At 37.4% G+C, this 19,746-nt stretch overlaps 1 protein-coding gene across 1 annotated transcript in view; it reads left to right on the top strand.

Annotated features, from left to right (window-relative positions):
- Positions 1 to 19,746, top strand: part of LOC122806552 (very-long-chain 3-oxoacyl-CoA reductase-like) — a 389,647-nt gene that overhangs the window by 132,447 nt on the left and 237,454 nt on the right. Inside the window, exon 4 of the mRNA XM_044077079.1 lies at positions 14,391 to 14,501. Within this exon, the coding sequence (XP_043933014.1) occupies positions 14,391 to 14,501 (111 nt within the window). The remainder of the gene's footprint in view (positions 1 to 14,390; positions 14,502 to 19,746) is intronic.

The raw sequence follows: 19,746 nt of genomic DNA, 5'->3' as shown, positions 1-19,746 counted from the left end.
ACACAAGTGTTGTCTTATGAGTAGTATATTCTTTATGATGATTATGAATATTGTATCAAGACAGGTAAGCAAGCAAGGTATTCAGAAATATTCTGTAAGAAATTAGAAAGTATAACAGGAATTTCTCACCTATATAGATGATTTGTTAATAGAGACCAGGAATAAAACATAGATGAGGGAAGTATTGCAAGGTATAGGAGTTTTATTTGGGAAAGTAGCCTTGAATTTAATAAGAAGTCCAGAGGAATGGGAGGTGTGGTGAAAATTAATTGGATTTAATCTTCTGTGAAGGAGATTTTGATTCTTGGTGTAAAATTTGGAAAGAAGGGGGTGCTGGAAGAGCAATTGTGGGATTTATTAAAGGACATTATAGATATTGAGAGTTGAAGGAAAACATTCAATTGTCTTATAAGAAAAAAGTTAACCTAATAAATTTAGTGATATTAGGTACATTATGGGATTTAGCTGGAGTTTACATGTTTCCTAGTGGGGAAGAAAAATAATTGTTACAAATGAATTTTCTGTAATATGGAGGCCTAGAACTGGTATTTTATATGTTAGTAATGAGAAAGGAGGTTAATGTGGCGGTTGATTTAACATAGCTGAATTTTATTTTAGAATTTAAGAAGGAATCAGGAAAAAATTGCAGAATAGACTAATGTCTGGAAAGTTTATGTTGTTCTGGCAAAAGATGAAAGAAAATAAAAAAGTGGGAAAACTGAAGATGAAGTATGTGAATGGCAAAATAAAATGTTATGGAAATTAAATATAAGTGAGAGATACGAGAAGAGAAGGGTGTGGTATGAAGAAGTAATGAAATAATTGTATGCTGATCCATAGACTAAGTTGAGTAAAGATGTTAAAAATACAGTAAGGGATAGAAGAGGTACATTGAAAGACATGTTGCAATTGCAATATTTCTTATGGGAGCTACATTTAGATAAACTTCCTGTTAAGGGATAAATGTTTTATAAAATTATGAGGGAAAGATTGTATCATGAGTATAAAGAGTTGGAAACATTGGAACATTTTTGGGGAGATGCAAAATTGTTGAAATTGGGAATGATTGGTTAAGAATAAGATTCTGAAGAATGTAGATGAAATAAATATGAATATGATTTGATATTATATGATATGATATCTGGATATTATAAGAATGTTAAAAAAGAAATTGCTGAAAAGTTAGATGTGAAAATGTTTGGAACTGTATGGAAATTATGGAGGGTAAGGTCAGATGAGGTTCAGTTTCATATAAAAAATGATTTTTATACTGTAAATAACATAAAAAATGGTTGTGAAGTGGTGGGTAAGATGTGGAAATGTAAAAAAATGTGTAAATATGGAATGTAAATAAGAAAATTATAACTGACATGTACAGACAGGTGTAAATATTGTATGTATACTTTCTTTTAAGTATTTAAATATGTGATTATAAAAATAAAAGTTTCCAAGATAGAACACTCAGCAGTGTAGCACCCCCCCACCTTATGCTTTATTGCAGTGTCAGTATTGGAAAATTAGTCCAACTATCTGATACAGAAATACAACCTACACCTTATGCACCAAGGGCAGATTTGCCGTCTGTTTTGATAGATACTACAAAACATTAAGCAAAGGTTAATTTTCTAAAGGCCACAAGGAAAACATGAGCCAAATATCAGTCAGTAGGGTCTATATTAGAACATCGAAGTTTCAGAACTTCGAATGTTCTAATATCGACACCTAGTAACCGAAAACCAATAAGATAGAAAATTTAGAACAGCAAATTTTTTCCTAGGGAAAAAACTTTGCTGTTTCAAAACACATACACACAACACAAACACACCAAACAAACAGCAATCCACACACATACACCTAAAATATTACATCTAAACTTACACTAAACTGTACATACGCCACTATCTACCCACTTATCTTAGCCCAAACCCTAACCCTAAGGTCCGTCACTATTGCACACACAACTCACCCGCACCCTAACTCACCTATCCCACCCTAACCCTGACATCCACACATTTGCACACTTACCTGACCCATGCCCTAACCCGCCCTAGCCCTCACGTACACACAATCGCACACTTACCTGAACCCGACCCGTAACTTTCCACCGCAGAGCTGAAAATAGCGAAGTGACAGGAACGGACAACCGGATTCTTTCCCTAGGAAAGAATTCGGTTATCTCAAACTTCGCTATTTTCAGCTTTCGCGTATTAGGTGTTGATATTAGAATATTTGAAGTTCTGAAACTTCAAAGTTCTAATATAGACCCAGTCAATAAATATTCATGTACTAAATGCTAACATTTCATCTTAATCATCTAAACCATGTCACTGTGTTCTTAAAGTGAGATTTTTTTGCAACTAAATGGAAATGGAAGGGATTACTTTTACTCAAAAGCACCAAACTAGTACATCAACATACTACAAAAATTACAGAGTCATATGAAGATCAACAAAAACAAAGAAGCCACAGTCTTCCTTCTGTAGTGGGCATTACAGGGAAATAATGGGCCTTACAGGAGATGAGGACCCTCTGACTCTCTGTTATCAGACCTCATAATACTACTGGATAAGCTGTCATTTCCCTAAAACTCCCACCATTCAGGCCTTGCTGCTTTTCAAATACATCTTCTAAAATAAATGGATTTAAACTCTATAAAGGATAAATTATAAAGTATAAGGTATTATTTTATTGTTTGTAAGATGCATATGCATTATAGGTAGAAATACTAAAATTAATTGAACATACCTGATTCAAATATAAAATTAGTAATCTTGGACAAGGGTACAAATTTCATGTTTCTGTACTAATTTACTTATTTTGTGTGTGTGTGTATGTGTGTGTGTGTGTGTGGGGGGGGGTGGTTTGCAAACATAATAAGTACCATATGGAACATTTCTAATGGTAAATGTTACAGTTGAATAATGCTCTGAAAAAGCACAGCATGATCCTATTCCTGATTATACTACCTTTTTGAATAATGAATCAAGGGATTAAATCAGAAAGGTACAACACCTGCTACTCACAAGGGATATGAACGCCATGCTGTGATATCCCCACTCTGGGCCAGTAATTAAAGAGCCTGAATCCTCACCACTGACACTGGAGAGGGGCATTCACTTGGAATACAAATGGACACACTCAGTATTTCCAGATGCAGACCTCTCTGCATTAAGCACAGTTTCCCTTAAGAGCACACAAGGAACACACTCAGCCTGGGGTCTGGGTTTCTCTATTTGCCTCACTCCAGGTCCCCAGTAAGACTCCCTACAGTTACAGCTGCAGAGTTAATTCCTTAGATGAGTGCCCAAGCCAAGTCCTCTACCACTCTCTCTGTGAAACCAGTGATTCATGTCCCTGATCCAAGTAGCTGACACACACACACACACACACACACACACACACACACACCTGGAAAAGGCTGGCACAGGATTACTAGCTATGCCCCCTTCTGCCCATACTATAAGGTAGTTATCACTGCCACCAGGCACTACAAAGCTAGCTACCTAAGGCTCTTGCAAGGGTACCCAATTATTCTTTGTGAAATTAATATGAATACAAATGGTAATGTTCACCAAACAACAAAGCTTTGAGGAGTGGCCCAAGTTATCACCAAATAAATATATGCAAATACTCTCAAAACTTAAATATTTTTCTAGAAAGGCTGGGCACAATGAAAAATTTAAATATATTAATAAATAATAAAAGATGGGATGGCTGTGGTGGTGCAGTGGTTAGCATTGTCACCTCATAGCAAGAGGTTATCTGGTTTGATTTTCACTGGGGTGCCTTCTGTGTGGAGTCTGCATGTCCTCCCTGCAGTCATGTGGGTTTTCTCCAGGTGCTCTGGTTTCCCAAAGACATGCTGCAGGTGGATTGGACACTCTAAATTGTCCCTAGGTGTGAATGTGTGCATGTGTGTGTGCCTTCTGTGGAAGGTTGGGCACCAGGCTGGCAACTCGACACTGTAAAACTCCATTGCCAATAGTTCTGTGGACCGTTGTTCCTCTGTGACAAACGCTAATGGTAGAAGACAGAAGAAGAAGAAGAAATAATAAAAGAATATGAAAATACTATATATCTGTTTACAGTAAACATCAGGGATTCAATCACAGGAAATATTAAAAATAACACAGCTGGAAGATTAACACAGTTACAGAAAAACAATACTTAACTATTCTCACTATATTTTCCTAACTAATCTAAAGAGTACTAGTCCCTGGTCACTTACTAGTGCAAGTAAGATGAAGTGGGTGAGTGGTCTTCCTCCTTTGTCAGATTCCAAGAACAGACTGCCCAGTCTGACTTCAGTCTCCTGTAATATTAAAAGATTATTTCTGTACAGAATGATATCACATATATATGGTCATCTGACTTCTGGTTCCCATGCAACCCCCATTGCTAGAAGCTGTCAGGATTTAGCACCCATGTGTTACTATACACACAGACAGATCTTTGTTCAGATCTGCTGCTGTTCTTGGAAATCATAAAACAATTGCAAACCTCTTCCCTGCCAGAGTAGCAATTAGCTCCCCTGCTAGAGACAATAAAGATGGCTTCTTAATAGTTGGCTTCCCAGACATTGTTGTCTCTGGTTGCAACCAGAACTGCAAGATCAGATCTCTCAGTTTGAATTCCTAGGCATTTATCAATTTTGATGGCAAAATAATGGGGTGCCACAAATTTCCGAGTGGTCCTTTCAATTACCAATTTTTTAAAATTTTTATGTATAATTTAAGTTATGGCTGATGTTATCACTTGCAGGGGCATGTGTGATGATATCAGCTTGGTGAGGCAGTGCCTGACTTCCTGTCAGACTTGGAGACTGGGGCAGGACTGGGAGATGGAGGAGAAGATTCAGGAGAACAGTAGAAAGTTTGACAAGGTGTTCATATTTGAAAGGTTTACTTTATTCAGAAATGGACACTGTCACTACTGCAGGAGTCTGGAGCAAAGGGGGCATTCTAAGGAGAAAGAAGATGGGTAAGCAAATTTGCTGTTTCAGTGTCACTGCTGCAGAAGTTCAGAGCTAAGGAGACATTCTGAGGAGAAAGAAGACAGGACATTAATTTACAGTTTCACTGGCACTGCTGCAGGAGTCTGGAGCAAAGGGGACATTCTAAGGACTGGAGAAAGAAGACAGGTAAGCTAATTTACTGTTTCACTGTTGCTGCTGCAGGAGTTTAGAGCAAAGGGGACATACTGAGGAGAAAGAAGACGGCGGGTAACATGTGGGTTAAGTGGGTATTCTAATTTGCCGTACCATAGAAGTAGGAGAGCAAGACTCCAGAATCAGAACCTGTTTGATGAGAAGCGCATGGTATGTTGCTGAATTCTGGAGTGAGGAAGTTACCTGAAAGTTAGGGTGGTCAGCGATGGTTGCTAGACTAACAGGTTTTGCATTATTATGCTTTTTTTGAGATATATGAAGTCTGAGATTCAAATGTCTGCCATTATTTATTATTAGTGTTCTGAAATGTCTTTCCTGCCTTAGTAAAATATCCTGAACCAGACTCACTTAATCTACATGGTGCAGGTTAGTTATTCTTTTGTTCGCTCCGTAATGCCTGACAGGGCCTGCTAGTGGTTCAGTAACATGTGGCAGTAGTTAAAGTTTACAATCCCGTTTTATTTGCAGTAATTGTAGTTTACTCTGCTTTTAAAATGCCCCAGGTGCAGCAGGTTAGATTCTTTACAGAAAGCAAAACATAAGTAATTGAGTTAAGAGATTTGTTGTGAACTTGTGAATCATGATCATACATTGAGTCTGACTCCTGACTTGCAGATATGCTAGTATTACTGTAGACACACTGGGAAGTACATTTCTTAAGAAAGCTCAGTATGCTGTTTTGTATTCATTTTTTGTATAGGTACATCGTTGTTTACAGTATTTACTTTTAGTAAATGTGCATGTATTGTAGCTTCCGTACTGTGACCAGTTTCTGATTATTTATGGGGACATGGGTTTGCAGGATTTTTGAACGTTTAACACTAACTCCGTGCTTTAGATCACCATCCAGTGTGATGCATTTGTCTGACTCCGTATCATTCTGTGAACGAATTAATAAAGAGAGGTAAGGTTTATCTGGTATTTATGATATTTGACTGTATGGATCCCAGATCATGATACTTGGCTGTATTTCATGCTGATGCCTGACATTGGTCATTGGTGAATACTTGTTGCTGATTACTTTCATTAAATAGTGAAGACTACAGTAATGGATGCTTCAGGGAGTTGCAGAGAGTTGTGCCATCCTGAAAAATTTCATACAGTCTCATGATGCTCATAAGATTGTAGTGGTTGTAAAAGGTCTACAGACTAGCCCACTTAACCAGTTAACAAATAAAATCACATTTCATACAAGTTCACCGTCACCGATTACTTTTGTTAGTTGGAAAATAGAACCATAATTATTATTTCAGAACTTGCACACAATAGTCCGACTATGAACTCACAATGATTGATTTAACATAATGTCCATTTGTTATGGTGACAGTATAGTGTGTACCTCTCAACCTGTCAGTGCAATTGCAAGAAATCTGGACAAACCCAGAAATAATGGGGTGACAAAGGCCCAAAAATAGGGACAGATTTTAAATATTGCTCCTATAAACTTAGAAAGTTGTTAGAATGACATGTTTTGTATTATTATGTATTTTCTGATGGATATAGAGTCTGAAATTCAAATGTCTGTCATTATTTAGTGACTTCAATCCTCAATGATTTGCCAGAAAACCTTAAGTTTTATGAAGATCGAACTAAAAATTTGAGGAAAAAATCTGGGCAGTCAAAAGTTATGTATTAGTGACTTCATTCTTCATGTTAGTATGGTATCCCACAATTCCACGGGAGTGGGTGGGGCTACATGATTATATATGCAAATGTATGTAAGTAAACATCCTGATTTTTGGTCAGTTGTACCTACTTTTCATGGGTCTTTGTCCAGATTTTTGATGTTTCCGGGTTGAGAGGTATGTGTAAGATCCTTATGGCCTAATTTAATTGCAACTATTTTCAAACATTTGCTGCAGCTGGATTATTAACCTCTTCCCTTTCAATATCCTCTGTTAAAACATATACATTTAATTCAATTACAGTAATACATGTAAATTTCTTTTATTTCCAGCAGGGCACACTGTTGATACATTTTAACACAAGCAGCTTTACAAATACATTTTTCAACACAAACATCTGTACAAATCAGTTTGATATATGCATGACATATAATTCTTTACAAAATTACAGCTAGCTGTGTTGGCATGTTAAACATCTACTGCCCTACTTCTGACATAGCTGGCAGTACCTCCTAACCTCACACATGCTTCATCTCAAATTCTTCTTATATAAAATCTAATTCTAAGTTATTAAATTTAAACATTTTGTTTCATTGTACAACTTCTTAAATAAAATGGGTATTCATATTATTGCCAAATCCAAGTCTACACTACAGATAATAGAGCAGGATATAATCAATTCCATGGTTGTTCAGATGAGTTAGGTGCCATCTGCCAATGGTGATCACTTATCAGTGTGGCAAACTGAGAATACTTGCTGGAGGATGAGAATCTCTTTCTGAATCCCCAACTTTCACTGATGTGCAGTATCCATACTAACTGTGGTACAAAGTATAGAGGACATAACTAAATCCTGGGATTACATGGAAACTCCCTTCTAACAGAGCAGCAAGAATCAGTTAATTGCCTACTGAATTCTACAAGAAATCTGTAGATTTTTAACACTTTTTGCCATGTTTAGTGAAATAATTTATTTTGACTAAATAGAGTCATCCTAATGCAATGGCAAGCGAGAAAATATTGTTTAGAAAGATGACAAGTTATTGCATACCTCCACTTTAAAATATCAACTATACAATACTTTGATCATAAATTACATCAGCAACTGATATTATTTCAGGAGGTCCTTTGCAAATGAATTGTAAAAGGAATATTCCAAGCTGAAGGTCTTATTGTCTAGTATCATATTTTAAGCAACCTTCTGTAGCCTGATATCAACAGTATCCATATTATGTGAGAAAAAAAAACTTGTCCTCAACAGTTCTTTATTGCCAAGTAAAAGAATTCCATTAGTACCCCTCACTACTTCAAAGCAGTTGCAAACCGTATCACATTTCGGATAAAGTTAAAAGTATAATGATGCTTCTTACTTTCCCATTTCAGTGCCAGATACCATTTCCTCTCATTCCCATAAAGCACATGTCAGACAGGTACAACTACAGACAACAGATCCCTCAACAGGATATCACAAGAAATGTCATAGCTCTTAAACCCAAGCAGTGATGCAGATACTCATCTCTAACAAAACTGTACACCAATATTAGCCCAACACACACACACACACACACACACACACACACACACACACACACACACACACACACACACACACACACACACACACACACAGACACATGCGCTCAACTGTCAGCAAGTCATAATGTACTAATTTTAAGTCTAATTCTAGGCAGATCTGTTTAATCCACTGTCTATAACCTCATGTTTTGATTTGAAAGCTGCAGACAGTGTTATTCCTCATTCTAAAGTGTTCTATAACAACCTGTTAAAATGTATTGGAGCACAACCCTCATCCCATTCATTTCTTATCTGCTTTCCTCTGCTTGCTTACCCTTTTTCCTACTGTTCTATATATCCATTTCATCTGGCCAAAAATAGATTTAAACTATGCAGTGTCTTTGCCCTCACTTCTAGATTTCTCCACTACATAAATATAAATATAAACTTCAGCACCAGTATATCATATGTATATATATATATATATATATATATATATATATATATATATGTACGGAAACACTTTATAATCTCGAAATACTGAAATGTCGAATTTCAGTATCTCGAGACTATAAAAGTTTTGAAAAAGCAAAAGTGCATAATCACGAATTCGAATATCTCAAATTCACGGTTATGGCTTTATGCTAAGTAATGTCCGGGGTTGTATGTGGATGTTGTGTGGTGCCGTGTGTGGATTTAGGTGTAATGTCAGGTAAATGAGTGCTTTGTAAGGGTTTTGGGTGGGAGTTTGAGTGTATGTGAGTGTGCTGATATATGTGGTGTATGTGTGGGTGCGTGTGTGTGTTTGTGTGGTGTGGGTGTGTGACTGTAGAATGTGTGTGTGTGAGTTTGATTTTGTTTTCTGTTTGTGCAATCTCGGAGTTAGTATATATAAGTAGGGGGTGCATTTGTGATGTAGGTTTCTGGATGTGTGTTGTTTTGTTTATTTTGTGGTGTGTGTGTTGTGGTATATGTGTGTGGTCCACCGTTTGCTGTGTGTATATATATATATATATATATATATATATATATATATATACACACACAGTGGATATAAAATGTTTACACACCACTGTTAAAATGCCAGGTTTTTGTTATATACAAAAATGATACCACAATAAATCATTTCAAAACTTTTCCTACTTTAATGTGACCTATAACCTGTACAATTCAATTGAAAAACAAACAAATCTCTAAGGGGAAAATATAAAAAATAAAAAAATATACAATAAGCTGGTTGCATAAGTGTGTACACCCTTAAACTAATACTTTGTCGAAGCACCTTTTGATTTAATCACAGCATTCAGTCTTCTTGGGTACACACCTGCCATCAATTAAAGAGACTCTGATTAACCCCAAATAAAGTTCAGCTGTCCTAGTAGGATTTTCCTAACATTTACTCAGTTGCCTGCTACAGCAAAAGCCATGGTCCACAGAGAGCTTACAAAGCATCAAAGGGATCTCACTGTTGAAAGGTTTCAGTCAGGAGAAGGGTACAAAAAAATTTCCATATCATTGGATATACCATGGAACACAGTGAAGACAGTCATCAAAAAGTGGAGAAAATATGGGACAACAGTGATGTTGCAAAGAACTGGACATCCCTCCAAAACTGATGAAAAGACAAGATGAAAACTGGTCAGAGAGGCTGCAAAGAGACCTACAGCAACACTGAAGGAGCTGCAGGAATTTCTGGCAAGTACTGGTTGTGTACAACATGTGACAACAATCTCCCGTATTCTCCATATGTCTGGACTATGGGGTAGGGTTGCAAGATGGAAGCCTTTTCTTACACAGAAAAACATCCAGGCCTGGCTAAAATTTGCAAAACAATACACCAAGTCTCCCAAAAGCATGTGGGAAAATATGTTATGGTCTGATGAGACCAAGGTTGAACTTTTTGGCCACAATTCCAAAAGGTAGGTTTGGCGCAAAAACAACAGTTCGCATATCCAAAAGAACACCATCCCCATGGTGAAGCATTGTGGTGGCAGTATCATACTTTGGGGTTGCTTTTCTTCAGCTGAAACTGGGGCTTTAGTCAAGGTGGAGGGAATTAAGAACAGTTCCAAATACCAGTCACTTCTGGCCCAAAACCTTCATGCATCTGCTAGAAAGCTGAAGGTGAAGAGGAATTTCACTTTTCAACATGACAATGACCCCAAGTATACATCCAAATCAACAAAAGAATGGCTTCACCAGAAGTAAATTTAAGTTTTGGAATGGCCCAGCCAGAGCCCAGACCTAAATCCAATAGAAAATCTGTTGGGTGACCTGAAGAGGACTGGGCACAAAAGATGTGCTCACAATCTGACAGATTTGGAGCATTTTTGCAAGGAAGAGTGGGCAAATATTGCCAAGTCAAGATGTACCATGCTGATAGACTCCTACCCAAAAAAACTGAATACTGTAATTAAATCAAATGGTGCTTCAACAAAGTATTAGTTTATGGGTGTGCACACTTATGTAACCAGCTTATTGTATGTTTTTTTTAAATTTTTTTATATTTTTCCCCTAACAGACTTGTCTGTTTTTAAATTGAATTGTACAGGTTATAGGTCACATTAAAGCTGGGAAAAGTTTTGAAATGATTTATTATGGGCTCATTTTTATAACACAAAAGCCTGGAATTTTAACAGGCGTGTGTAAACTTTTTATAGCCACTATATATAATTATATCAATAAATTGAGTGTCCATTTTAATGACATACAGAATATATATTATTACATTGTCACTGCTTCAGTTTAACTGCAAGATAAACCAGTAACAATACCACCCTTTTTGTGGTCAGTTCGGTATATAAAAAAGAAGTATTGCAACTATCTGCAAATCAATATCAAGTGATGGCCAAATCCTGAATAATAACTCATCATTGGTGGTCCCCCGTTTACTGATTTAGTGACAGAAGTTCATAAATGAAAATAATTTGGGGTAATTCAATTTACACTACACATTGTCTCATGTATGTTATAGGTATGTTATAACCCAATTCTTTGGTTCAGTTCTTATCACCTATCATTTCATCTGTGGATTGTTTACATAGAAAATCTTATTGAGAAATAAAATCTGGTCTAAATGGAGAAACTCTAAAAACCCAACAGATCATCAAAAATTTAAAGAGCTGAGAAATGCCACTAAAAGATCGATAATTCTTGATAAAAAAAACTTCTACTTTAAACTCCAGGAAAAACATCAACAAAAAACACAAACTTTCTGGTTAGGTATAAATAGACTTCTATACCCAGGCCATTCCAAGACACCAACCCCATCGGGTCTCTCCCTTAACAGTCCCAGCCAGATTGCTGATGCTTTCAACACCTTTTTTACTGAAACTGTTCAATCTCTAGCAAACTCCTTACCTACTGTTAGCTCAACTCTCCTGTCCTTATCACCTAGAATACCCCCCACCTTTCATTAAAACCAGTTCCTACATCCCTTATCCACACCTTACTCCACAAACTTAAACCATGTACCCCCTCAGCTGATCTCCTACCAGCTGAATACCTGCAAAGTGCAGCAAAAGTACTTGCCTATCCCATTTCCATCCTAATTAATGGAACCATTACTGAAGGCACCATTCCATCTCTCTGGAAAATCTCTCACATTATCCCACTTTACAAGGGTGGTAACTCAACCGAACTCTCTAATTTCGCCCCATAGCCTTACTCTCTCCTTTAGCTAAAATTATGGAAAAATGCATCCACCAGCAACTACTTGATCACCTTCGCCAAAATGATCTACTAGCTGACTGCCAGCATGGTTTTAGGCCCTGCCATAGTACCACCACTGCTCTCTTATCCTTCTCTGATTGCATTAACAAACATCGTAATACAACATGCTTTCCTCTGCACTCTTTATTGACCTCTCTAAAGCCTTCAATATGGTTAATCATCAGACACTTCTAAACATACTCAGATTACTCTCTTTTGACACACAGGCACTAAAATGGTTCAAGTCCTACTTAGAAAATAGACATCAAGCTGTCCTTTGGGACAATCACCTATCCACACCTCTCCCTATTACCCTTGGTGTCCCTCAAGGCTCTATCCTGGGACCGCTCCTTTTTTCCATTTTTATTAACAATCTAAATATAAATCTTCCTCAAACTACCTGCATACAGTATGCAGATGACTCCACTCTAGTCTGTGCTGCCTCATCTTCATCTGAACTCCAATCCATAAGTCAAACTGTATTTAACCTAGTAGAAAACTGGTTCCTTCAATGGTGTCTCCTCCTAAACGCCAAAAAAACAAAATTGTTATTATTTACTCCAACACTAAAATCCTTTCCAATAGACCTCACGGTTACATCTAACAATGGTACAGTCATAGCACCTGACTCAACCACCAAACTCTTAGGTGTAATAATTGACCACAACCTGAACTTTGACTCTCATATTAACTCGACTATTAAAACTGTAAACAGAAAAGTCGGTACCCTTTACAGGATAAAACCTTTCCTTACCCCAGAAGCTAGAACTACCATTGTCCATACCCATCTGATCTTTACACTCCTCTATGCCTCCCCCATCTTTAAGAATCTTTCCAAAAGCAACCTCAACAAATTGGTAAACTCCTGTAACAACATTGCCAGATTTGCCACTGGCTCCCCATTTCGAACTCACCATTGCCAAAATCTTAAACAGCTAGGATGGCTAGAACTGCAAAATCAGCTACAATCTCAACAACTTATTATCACCTATAAGACTTTTGTATCATCCAGGTAATACTCCTATTCTATGTAGCCTCATCACCCCCTACAAAAATCTTACTACCCTTCGCTCAGCAGATAAATTACTAGTATCCATTCAAAAATCTTACAACAAAGAAGGTGATTCTGTTTTCTCTAATTCTGTGGAGAAAACCTGGAATAGGCTTCCCAGCAAACTAACATCTCTTACATCATTACCACTCTTCAAAAAGCAACTAAAAATATTTCTTAAATCTCAGTGGCTATGCCCATGACTAATCCAGACTAACACCCCCTCTGTTTATCCTTACTGCTTTTCCTTCCTCCTAGCACCCTTACATTTTGATAGTAAGCCTCCTTACTTTGATATATAGTCTTGTCTCTTCAGGTAATGACCACAGAATACATATTTCTGTAATAATCAACTTGCTGAGACCACATATGTTTCTACTTTGTATATATACTAACTTCATGTTGTTTTTGTTATATTTGAGCTTTTACTTTTAAAAAAACAACCTTAATTAATCTTTATTGACAATGTATATTATTTTTTATATCTCTTTTGAATTAATAGTGTAACTGGAGCTTATCTCCCCGGGCCTCTACTGAAAATGGACATGTATCCAATTGGACTAGCCCAGTCAACAAATGTAAAATAAAATAAAATAAAATAAAAATAATAAATAAATAAAAAAATATACACATGACATGCATGGCACAAAGCTATAATGTCAGTGTGGTTGTTCGCCACTCAGTATACATCTCTGTGCCTTGCTAATATTCTTTATCACATCCACAGTATGCATGTATTCATTATATGGCTATGTATGGCTTTTGTTTTCACTGTTGTCACATATTACTGTAAACAATTTGCATATAAATATACATAACATACTAACTGTCCATTACTCTATGTATATAATTGCTTTTTACCTGAGCATTCTGTTGTTAATGTTGGATGGAAATATACTGTTCATTAATGCCATTCTATTCCAATAAAGCTTTAATACTCATTGGAATACTTCTGTTGTATCTGCTACTTGGTCAGGGTCATGTCTGAAAAGGGTTCTCAGACCAGTTTACTAACTAAGGTAATAAATGACAAATAAATAAATATTATTGATGTGTGACAGACAACTGTTATTCCAGTATCCTTAGAAGATTCCATCTCTTTAGTTTAGTTTGCAAATGATAACATTTTTGTGGCAGTTTTAGCACAACTAGTTTTCAATATTGTGAAAAGAAGTTGAGGGTGTTGATGATATGTCAGCAGTTCTATATTCATGTGTGGAGGTAGTGGTAACTCTAAATTTTCATTGTGTGACTAGGGTAATGTAGCAGAATCTGATGTTTGGTTGTGAACTAAAAGCATTTATTTCTCTTTAACCTGCAGAAGAAAAGTATGGAGGAAAGACAAAAGTCATACAAGCAGACTTCACCAGTGGAGGACCTATCTATGATACAATACAGTCAAGCCTCAAGGATCTAGAAATTGGAATTCTGGGTAATGTGTAGCCAACTATCTTTTCTTTCAAATAAAGATATGAGATCTTTTTGGAGATTTGATAATGTTTCTGGTAAAGGCAGCACTGTTTCAATTGAATTAATTTTTAACAAAGTTCCTACTCCTCTGCTGTTTTCATCACACACCTTGGAAATATAATTTTTTTGGTTATTAGGTTCATAGGTAGGTACTAGACTATCTGCCCGAGGGCATTTTTAAGCCTAGCCAGAGTGTGATGGCTTTCGCCGCCCCATTGATTAATTAACTGAGCCTCTGTCAAGCAGAGCCAATGAAGTGATCTCAGGGGTGTATTTTCTGTTACCCATCCACTCGTCAAGGCTTCTCTTGAAGAGTGTTAGTGAGGGGCTCTGCCTAATGTAGTTAGGAATTTTGTTCCAAAGCATGGGGAGTCTCTGTGACAGGAATCTATCCCTCCAGCATGTTCTATTTATTGTTGTGGCGATGTTTAGCTCACTAGAGCGCATGGCTCGCAGTGACTTGGATTTCTTTAGGTGGAGCATGTCCATCAATTCTGAGTTGGACATGGCTTTGTAAGTCAGGCAGAGATCACCTCTGAGTAAGCGATATGCCACTGAGTACAGCTGGAGTTTTTTCAGTCGGGCTGCATAGGACATATGTTTGAGGCCAGTAATCCTCTTGGTGAGGTGCTTTTGTGGTCTTTCCAGCTGTTGGAAGTGTCTTGTGAGGTACATCCCAAATGGGGCATTGTACTTTGTGATGAATCTGATGAGTGATGAGTAGAGGGGCACTATAACTTCTTTATTTCTAGATGTGAACCCCTTAGTAATTAGATGGGCCATATAGAAGGATTTCCTAACTACTTTGGCAATATAATTGTCAAAGGAGAGATTACTATCTACCTGAGTCCCCAGATCTCTTATTACCTCTGCTGTATTAAGGGGGCTGCTGCCTATGTGGTAATTCATGGGTGTTTTGTTTTTCCCAAATGGGATGACTATGCATTTTTTGGCATTTAACTTGAGGCCATGACTTTGACACCAGGTGTCTGTCTCAGTAAGGCCTTTTTGAAGGATGTCCGTGTCAGCCGGAGAGTCACTTATGGCTCCCAGTTTGCAGTCATTGGTGAACTTGGTTAGCTATAGTCCTCCTGTGTTTGCCTGTACTTCTGAGAAATATATGCCGAACAGTAGGGGTCCCAGAACCGAGCCTTGCGGGACACCACTTGTGACTGGTTTAGAGTCGGACCTGGAGCCCGCTATTCTTACCGTGTGAGTTCTGTTTGTAAGCCAGTTGGCAACCCATCTTGTGATGTAAGGGGTTTATGTTCAGGCTGGTGAGTTTTTCTATAATACCCGAGTGAGGAATGGTGTCGAATGCCTTAGCGAGATCAAGGTAGGCTCTGTGAACCACCTTTCCCTCATCTATGGCCTTGGTGACTGTCTCGAAGAAGTCAACCAGGTTTAGTGGGAATGATCTGCCCTTAACAAATCCAAACTAGGTCAGGTCAAGTGTTTGGAGGTTCCCAATGTCTTTGTTAATGAGTTCCATGATGATGTGCTCCATAGCCTTGCAGACCATTTTCTATCCCCATATCTACCAACCTTCAAGCCTTCCCTCGGTCGGGCATACACTGTCTGGGGGAGTGGGGGCATCAACTTTCAGTCATCTCAGTACTTTGTGCTCTTCCTGGCATCCTGGCAATGAGAGATTTTTTTTATTTTACTTCTTATCCTACCCATGGTGGTGATGAGAGCACATGTGTCACAGCATGAGCCATCTATGCCCCTGTGTGTATGAATGCTTCCCTGCATCCCCAGCAGAAGTTATTATCACCAACTTGGGTGTCTACTCTCACATTTTCCTGGCACTTCTGATCCTCAGCAGAGGTCCTGCCATCAGAACAGCGGTGTGAGCTGGGTGGAAACCACCCACTGTCCCTTACCCTCAGGAAGGACATGTCCAAGCCCCATGCTTGTGCCAAGCAATGAAGCTGCTATTCGAACTCTGGCTATCTGGACTGTAATCAGAATTTATCCCTTCATGCCACCATTGCAGACTAAAGCTTGAATATTTTGGTGTAATGCTTTGTTAAAATTTTAGATAAATGGAAATACACATATCTGCAGAATAAATCCAATACTAAAAGTCAGGATTTAGTGCAGAGGGATGGACAACCGCTGTCTTGTCATTATAAGAGTTAAACTTTCTACAATGATTTTTGTGATATTTTTATTGCTATCATATGGATATATATAATTTAGTGCAGTACTGCAGTGCAACTCTGTTCATTTTATCTTTTAGAGTTAGTTGTAATCTATTCTTGAAATCTCAAATGTTATTAAGAAACAGATAATACAAATTAATTATCATGAAATGTTGAAATCCCAAAGTGTTTCAACCTTACTTCCTGAAATATAAAACGGGTATGATAATGCAAACAGAACAGAATGAATAAGGGATTATAAATGAATGCCATTTATAACCATTTCCAAATGCAATTATTTAAGAGACAAAATACTGCATGACATCTTACATTTGTGACTTCAGGTTCAAGAAACCAGTCTAAATAAAGATAAATATTTACTCTAAACAGAAAATCCTACTACTGATACTTACAAACAAATATATAAACAAACATGATTACTATAGTACATTTTTGCAGGGGCTCAAGTACCAGCCACCCCTACTAATTTATTCAGACTCTGAATTTGCTTAATGTCGAATGAAAACAGCAATATCTAGATTTCTAGAAATGTAATATTTATTTTATTTTATATTATCTGATACCTTATTGAAAAAATAAAGTAAGGTGGTATTGGGGTTGCAGATACCCCATGGGAGGTGTAGGAGGGTTTGTCCTTTGGCAAAGCAATTCCATATATTTATACTTCAAAGCTTTATGTAAATATGTGCTGCAGTTAAGAAAGAATTTGTATTTTCTTGTTCATTCTGCTTGTCTAAAGCTTCAGCTAATGTCAGGTATATCTAATGCCGTTTGGGTTATCAAGTAGTACAAAGTAAATTGCAGGTCAGCAGTAAACAGTGAGCTGTAATTTCAAACGTATTAGCCACATGTTTATATAACACGTCATGGATGCCTGTTTTACACATGCACACATGCGCTTATTCCTCTTTGTTGACCTTTTAATATTTAGGTACATTTACCCAGTATGTAGTTTGCATCATCTTTACACAGCACACAACTAATGTGAAGACAGCACTACAGGTGGGATTTTACTGAGATTTTGAATATTGAGTTTACATGTTTTTCAATTCTGTTTGTCTCTTTTGTGGTAATACCATTCAAAGTTACAAACCAGGCCATAAATGTTTTGACAACTAAGCTCACTTAGGAAAGCTGAGGTCTGTTGGCCTTAGTTTGTACTGCTCAGCTCCTTCATGCATGACAATGGATATACTTATTTTTCTAATTTTCTTCATGAATGTATTAGCTGTTTAGGAATGTGACTTTATAATCTCGTTTTGCTACAGTCAACCCCTCACATAAATTGAAGTACATAATGATGTGCAGTTAGACCCACTTTGGCATGTGCATGTATGTGTTGGGGGGGGGGGGTACAAGGGGACAACTGCCATTGAAATGAACAGAGTCTGAATACAATTTATACTTTTTTCTTACAATAACCATTTGCAGATATACTGAATGCACTGCGTGAGTCATTATGCATTGCTGTAACAAGACGTACACCATTTATCTTTTATGATTTATTTATGTATGATCAGTCATACATTATTTATTCTAATGTCTTAACTTTTCATGTCTCACTGTATTAATACCATTGAGTTCCCAGAATCTGGAATGATTTGTTAGTGTGTTTATTTTTAAGCTGTTAGGTTTTACCAAGCCTACAAACAATTTTGCTTCATTCAATATCACTGATTTATTGTTTTTAAAAAAATGAAATTCCTTTTTCATCAGATGACATCTGTAGATCATACCTCTGATTTTTAAATGCAATTTTTGGCCATTACTGTAATCTCATAATTGTGTGCGTGTGCGTGTTTGTGTGCATGTGTGTTCCACTGAAGTATTCAAGTGATCTAACTATCACTTTATTTAATTATAAGTGTTATAAAAAGTGATCTAATCACAGCCCATATAAGGATAGTCTCCAGTACATTTTATCAGTTATATCTCTGATAATAAGGAAAGTTCATGACTTTTGATCACTGGTATTATTTTTTCATAGATTTGTAAGTAATATTACAGTTGGCTTTATCACAGTGTGTTGGCTTGTACATGCTGATGGTGCACTTTAATGGTTTTCTCTTTCTTTCAGAGCAGTTCGGGTACCCTTGATAATTGTAAGCAGGGGCCTGGGAGATGAACCATTTACAAGCTTTCTGTGTCCATTAGAGACACAGGTGCCAAACCAGCGAGAAATTTCCTGTTCCCCATCCAATTGTCCAAGTTGCACTTGAATTAGGTTAGTGAGGAACTCTGTTTCACATGGATGGGGAGCCTTTTCCAGAGAGTGGGTGGTCTTTGGGATACATACCCATCTCTCCAGAAGGTCCTATTTATATCCCAAGCAAGCTTTAAGTCTTTAGAACAGGTAATTCTGGTGATGTTTGTTTTGTGGATATGCAGGAGGTCTATCTATCAGAATGGGCTCTGACTATGCCTTGTATGCCAGGCACAGATCTCCCCTCAACAGCTTGTAGGAGACACAGATTACTGGGACAGAGCCTTGAGGTGGTCTGCATAGGATATTTTACTTACGACTTGTATTCTTTTAGTGAGATTCTTCTGTGGATGTTCTATTTGTTAGATATGTCTGGTTAGGTACATACCAAATGGGGCATTGCAGTTAGTGATAGGTCTGATGAATGCCAACTACAGTGGTATAATGACTTCCTTGGACATAGATGGCATGCCTTTGTTTATAGGTTGCACAACATAGAATGATTTCCTCACTACTGTAGACACATGATGGTCAAGGCTAGATTGCTGTCCATGTGTGTCCTCAAGTCCCTTTCTACTGGGTCAACTCTTAGGGGTGTGTTGTCAAATATGATAGTTACCGGGGTGGATGACTTCCCAAAGGATACTATTATGCATTTCTTGGCACTTTGATTTAGTTTATGGCTCTCACACTAGTTAATCGTCTGTGTCAGCCTGTACTGGAAACATTTGTGTCAGTAGGGAATTCACTAACAATTCCTAATTTGCATTCATCTGCAAATTTAATCAGCCAGAGGCCATTGATATTGGCCTTGACTTTAGAAAAGTAAATGCCAG

The sequence above is a fragment of the Protopterus annectens genome, chromosome 7.part0, assembly GCF_019279795.1.
Source record: "Protopterus annectens isolate FY-2018-M chromosome 7.part0, PAN1.0, whole genome shotgun sequence".
Classification (NCBI taxonomy): domain Eukaryota; kingdom Metazoa; phylum Chordata; order Ceratodontiformes; family Protopteridae; genus Protopterus; species Protopterus annectens.
Note: the sequence above shows the minus strand (reverse complement) of the source record. Positions and strands in the feature narration are given on the sequence as shown.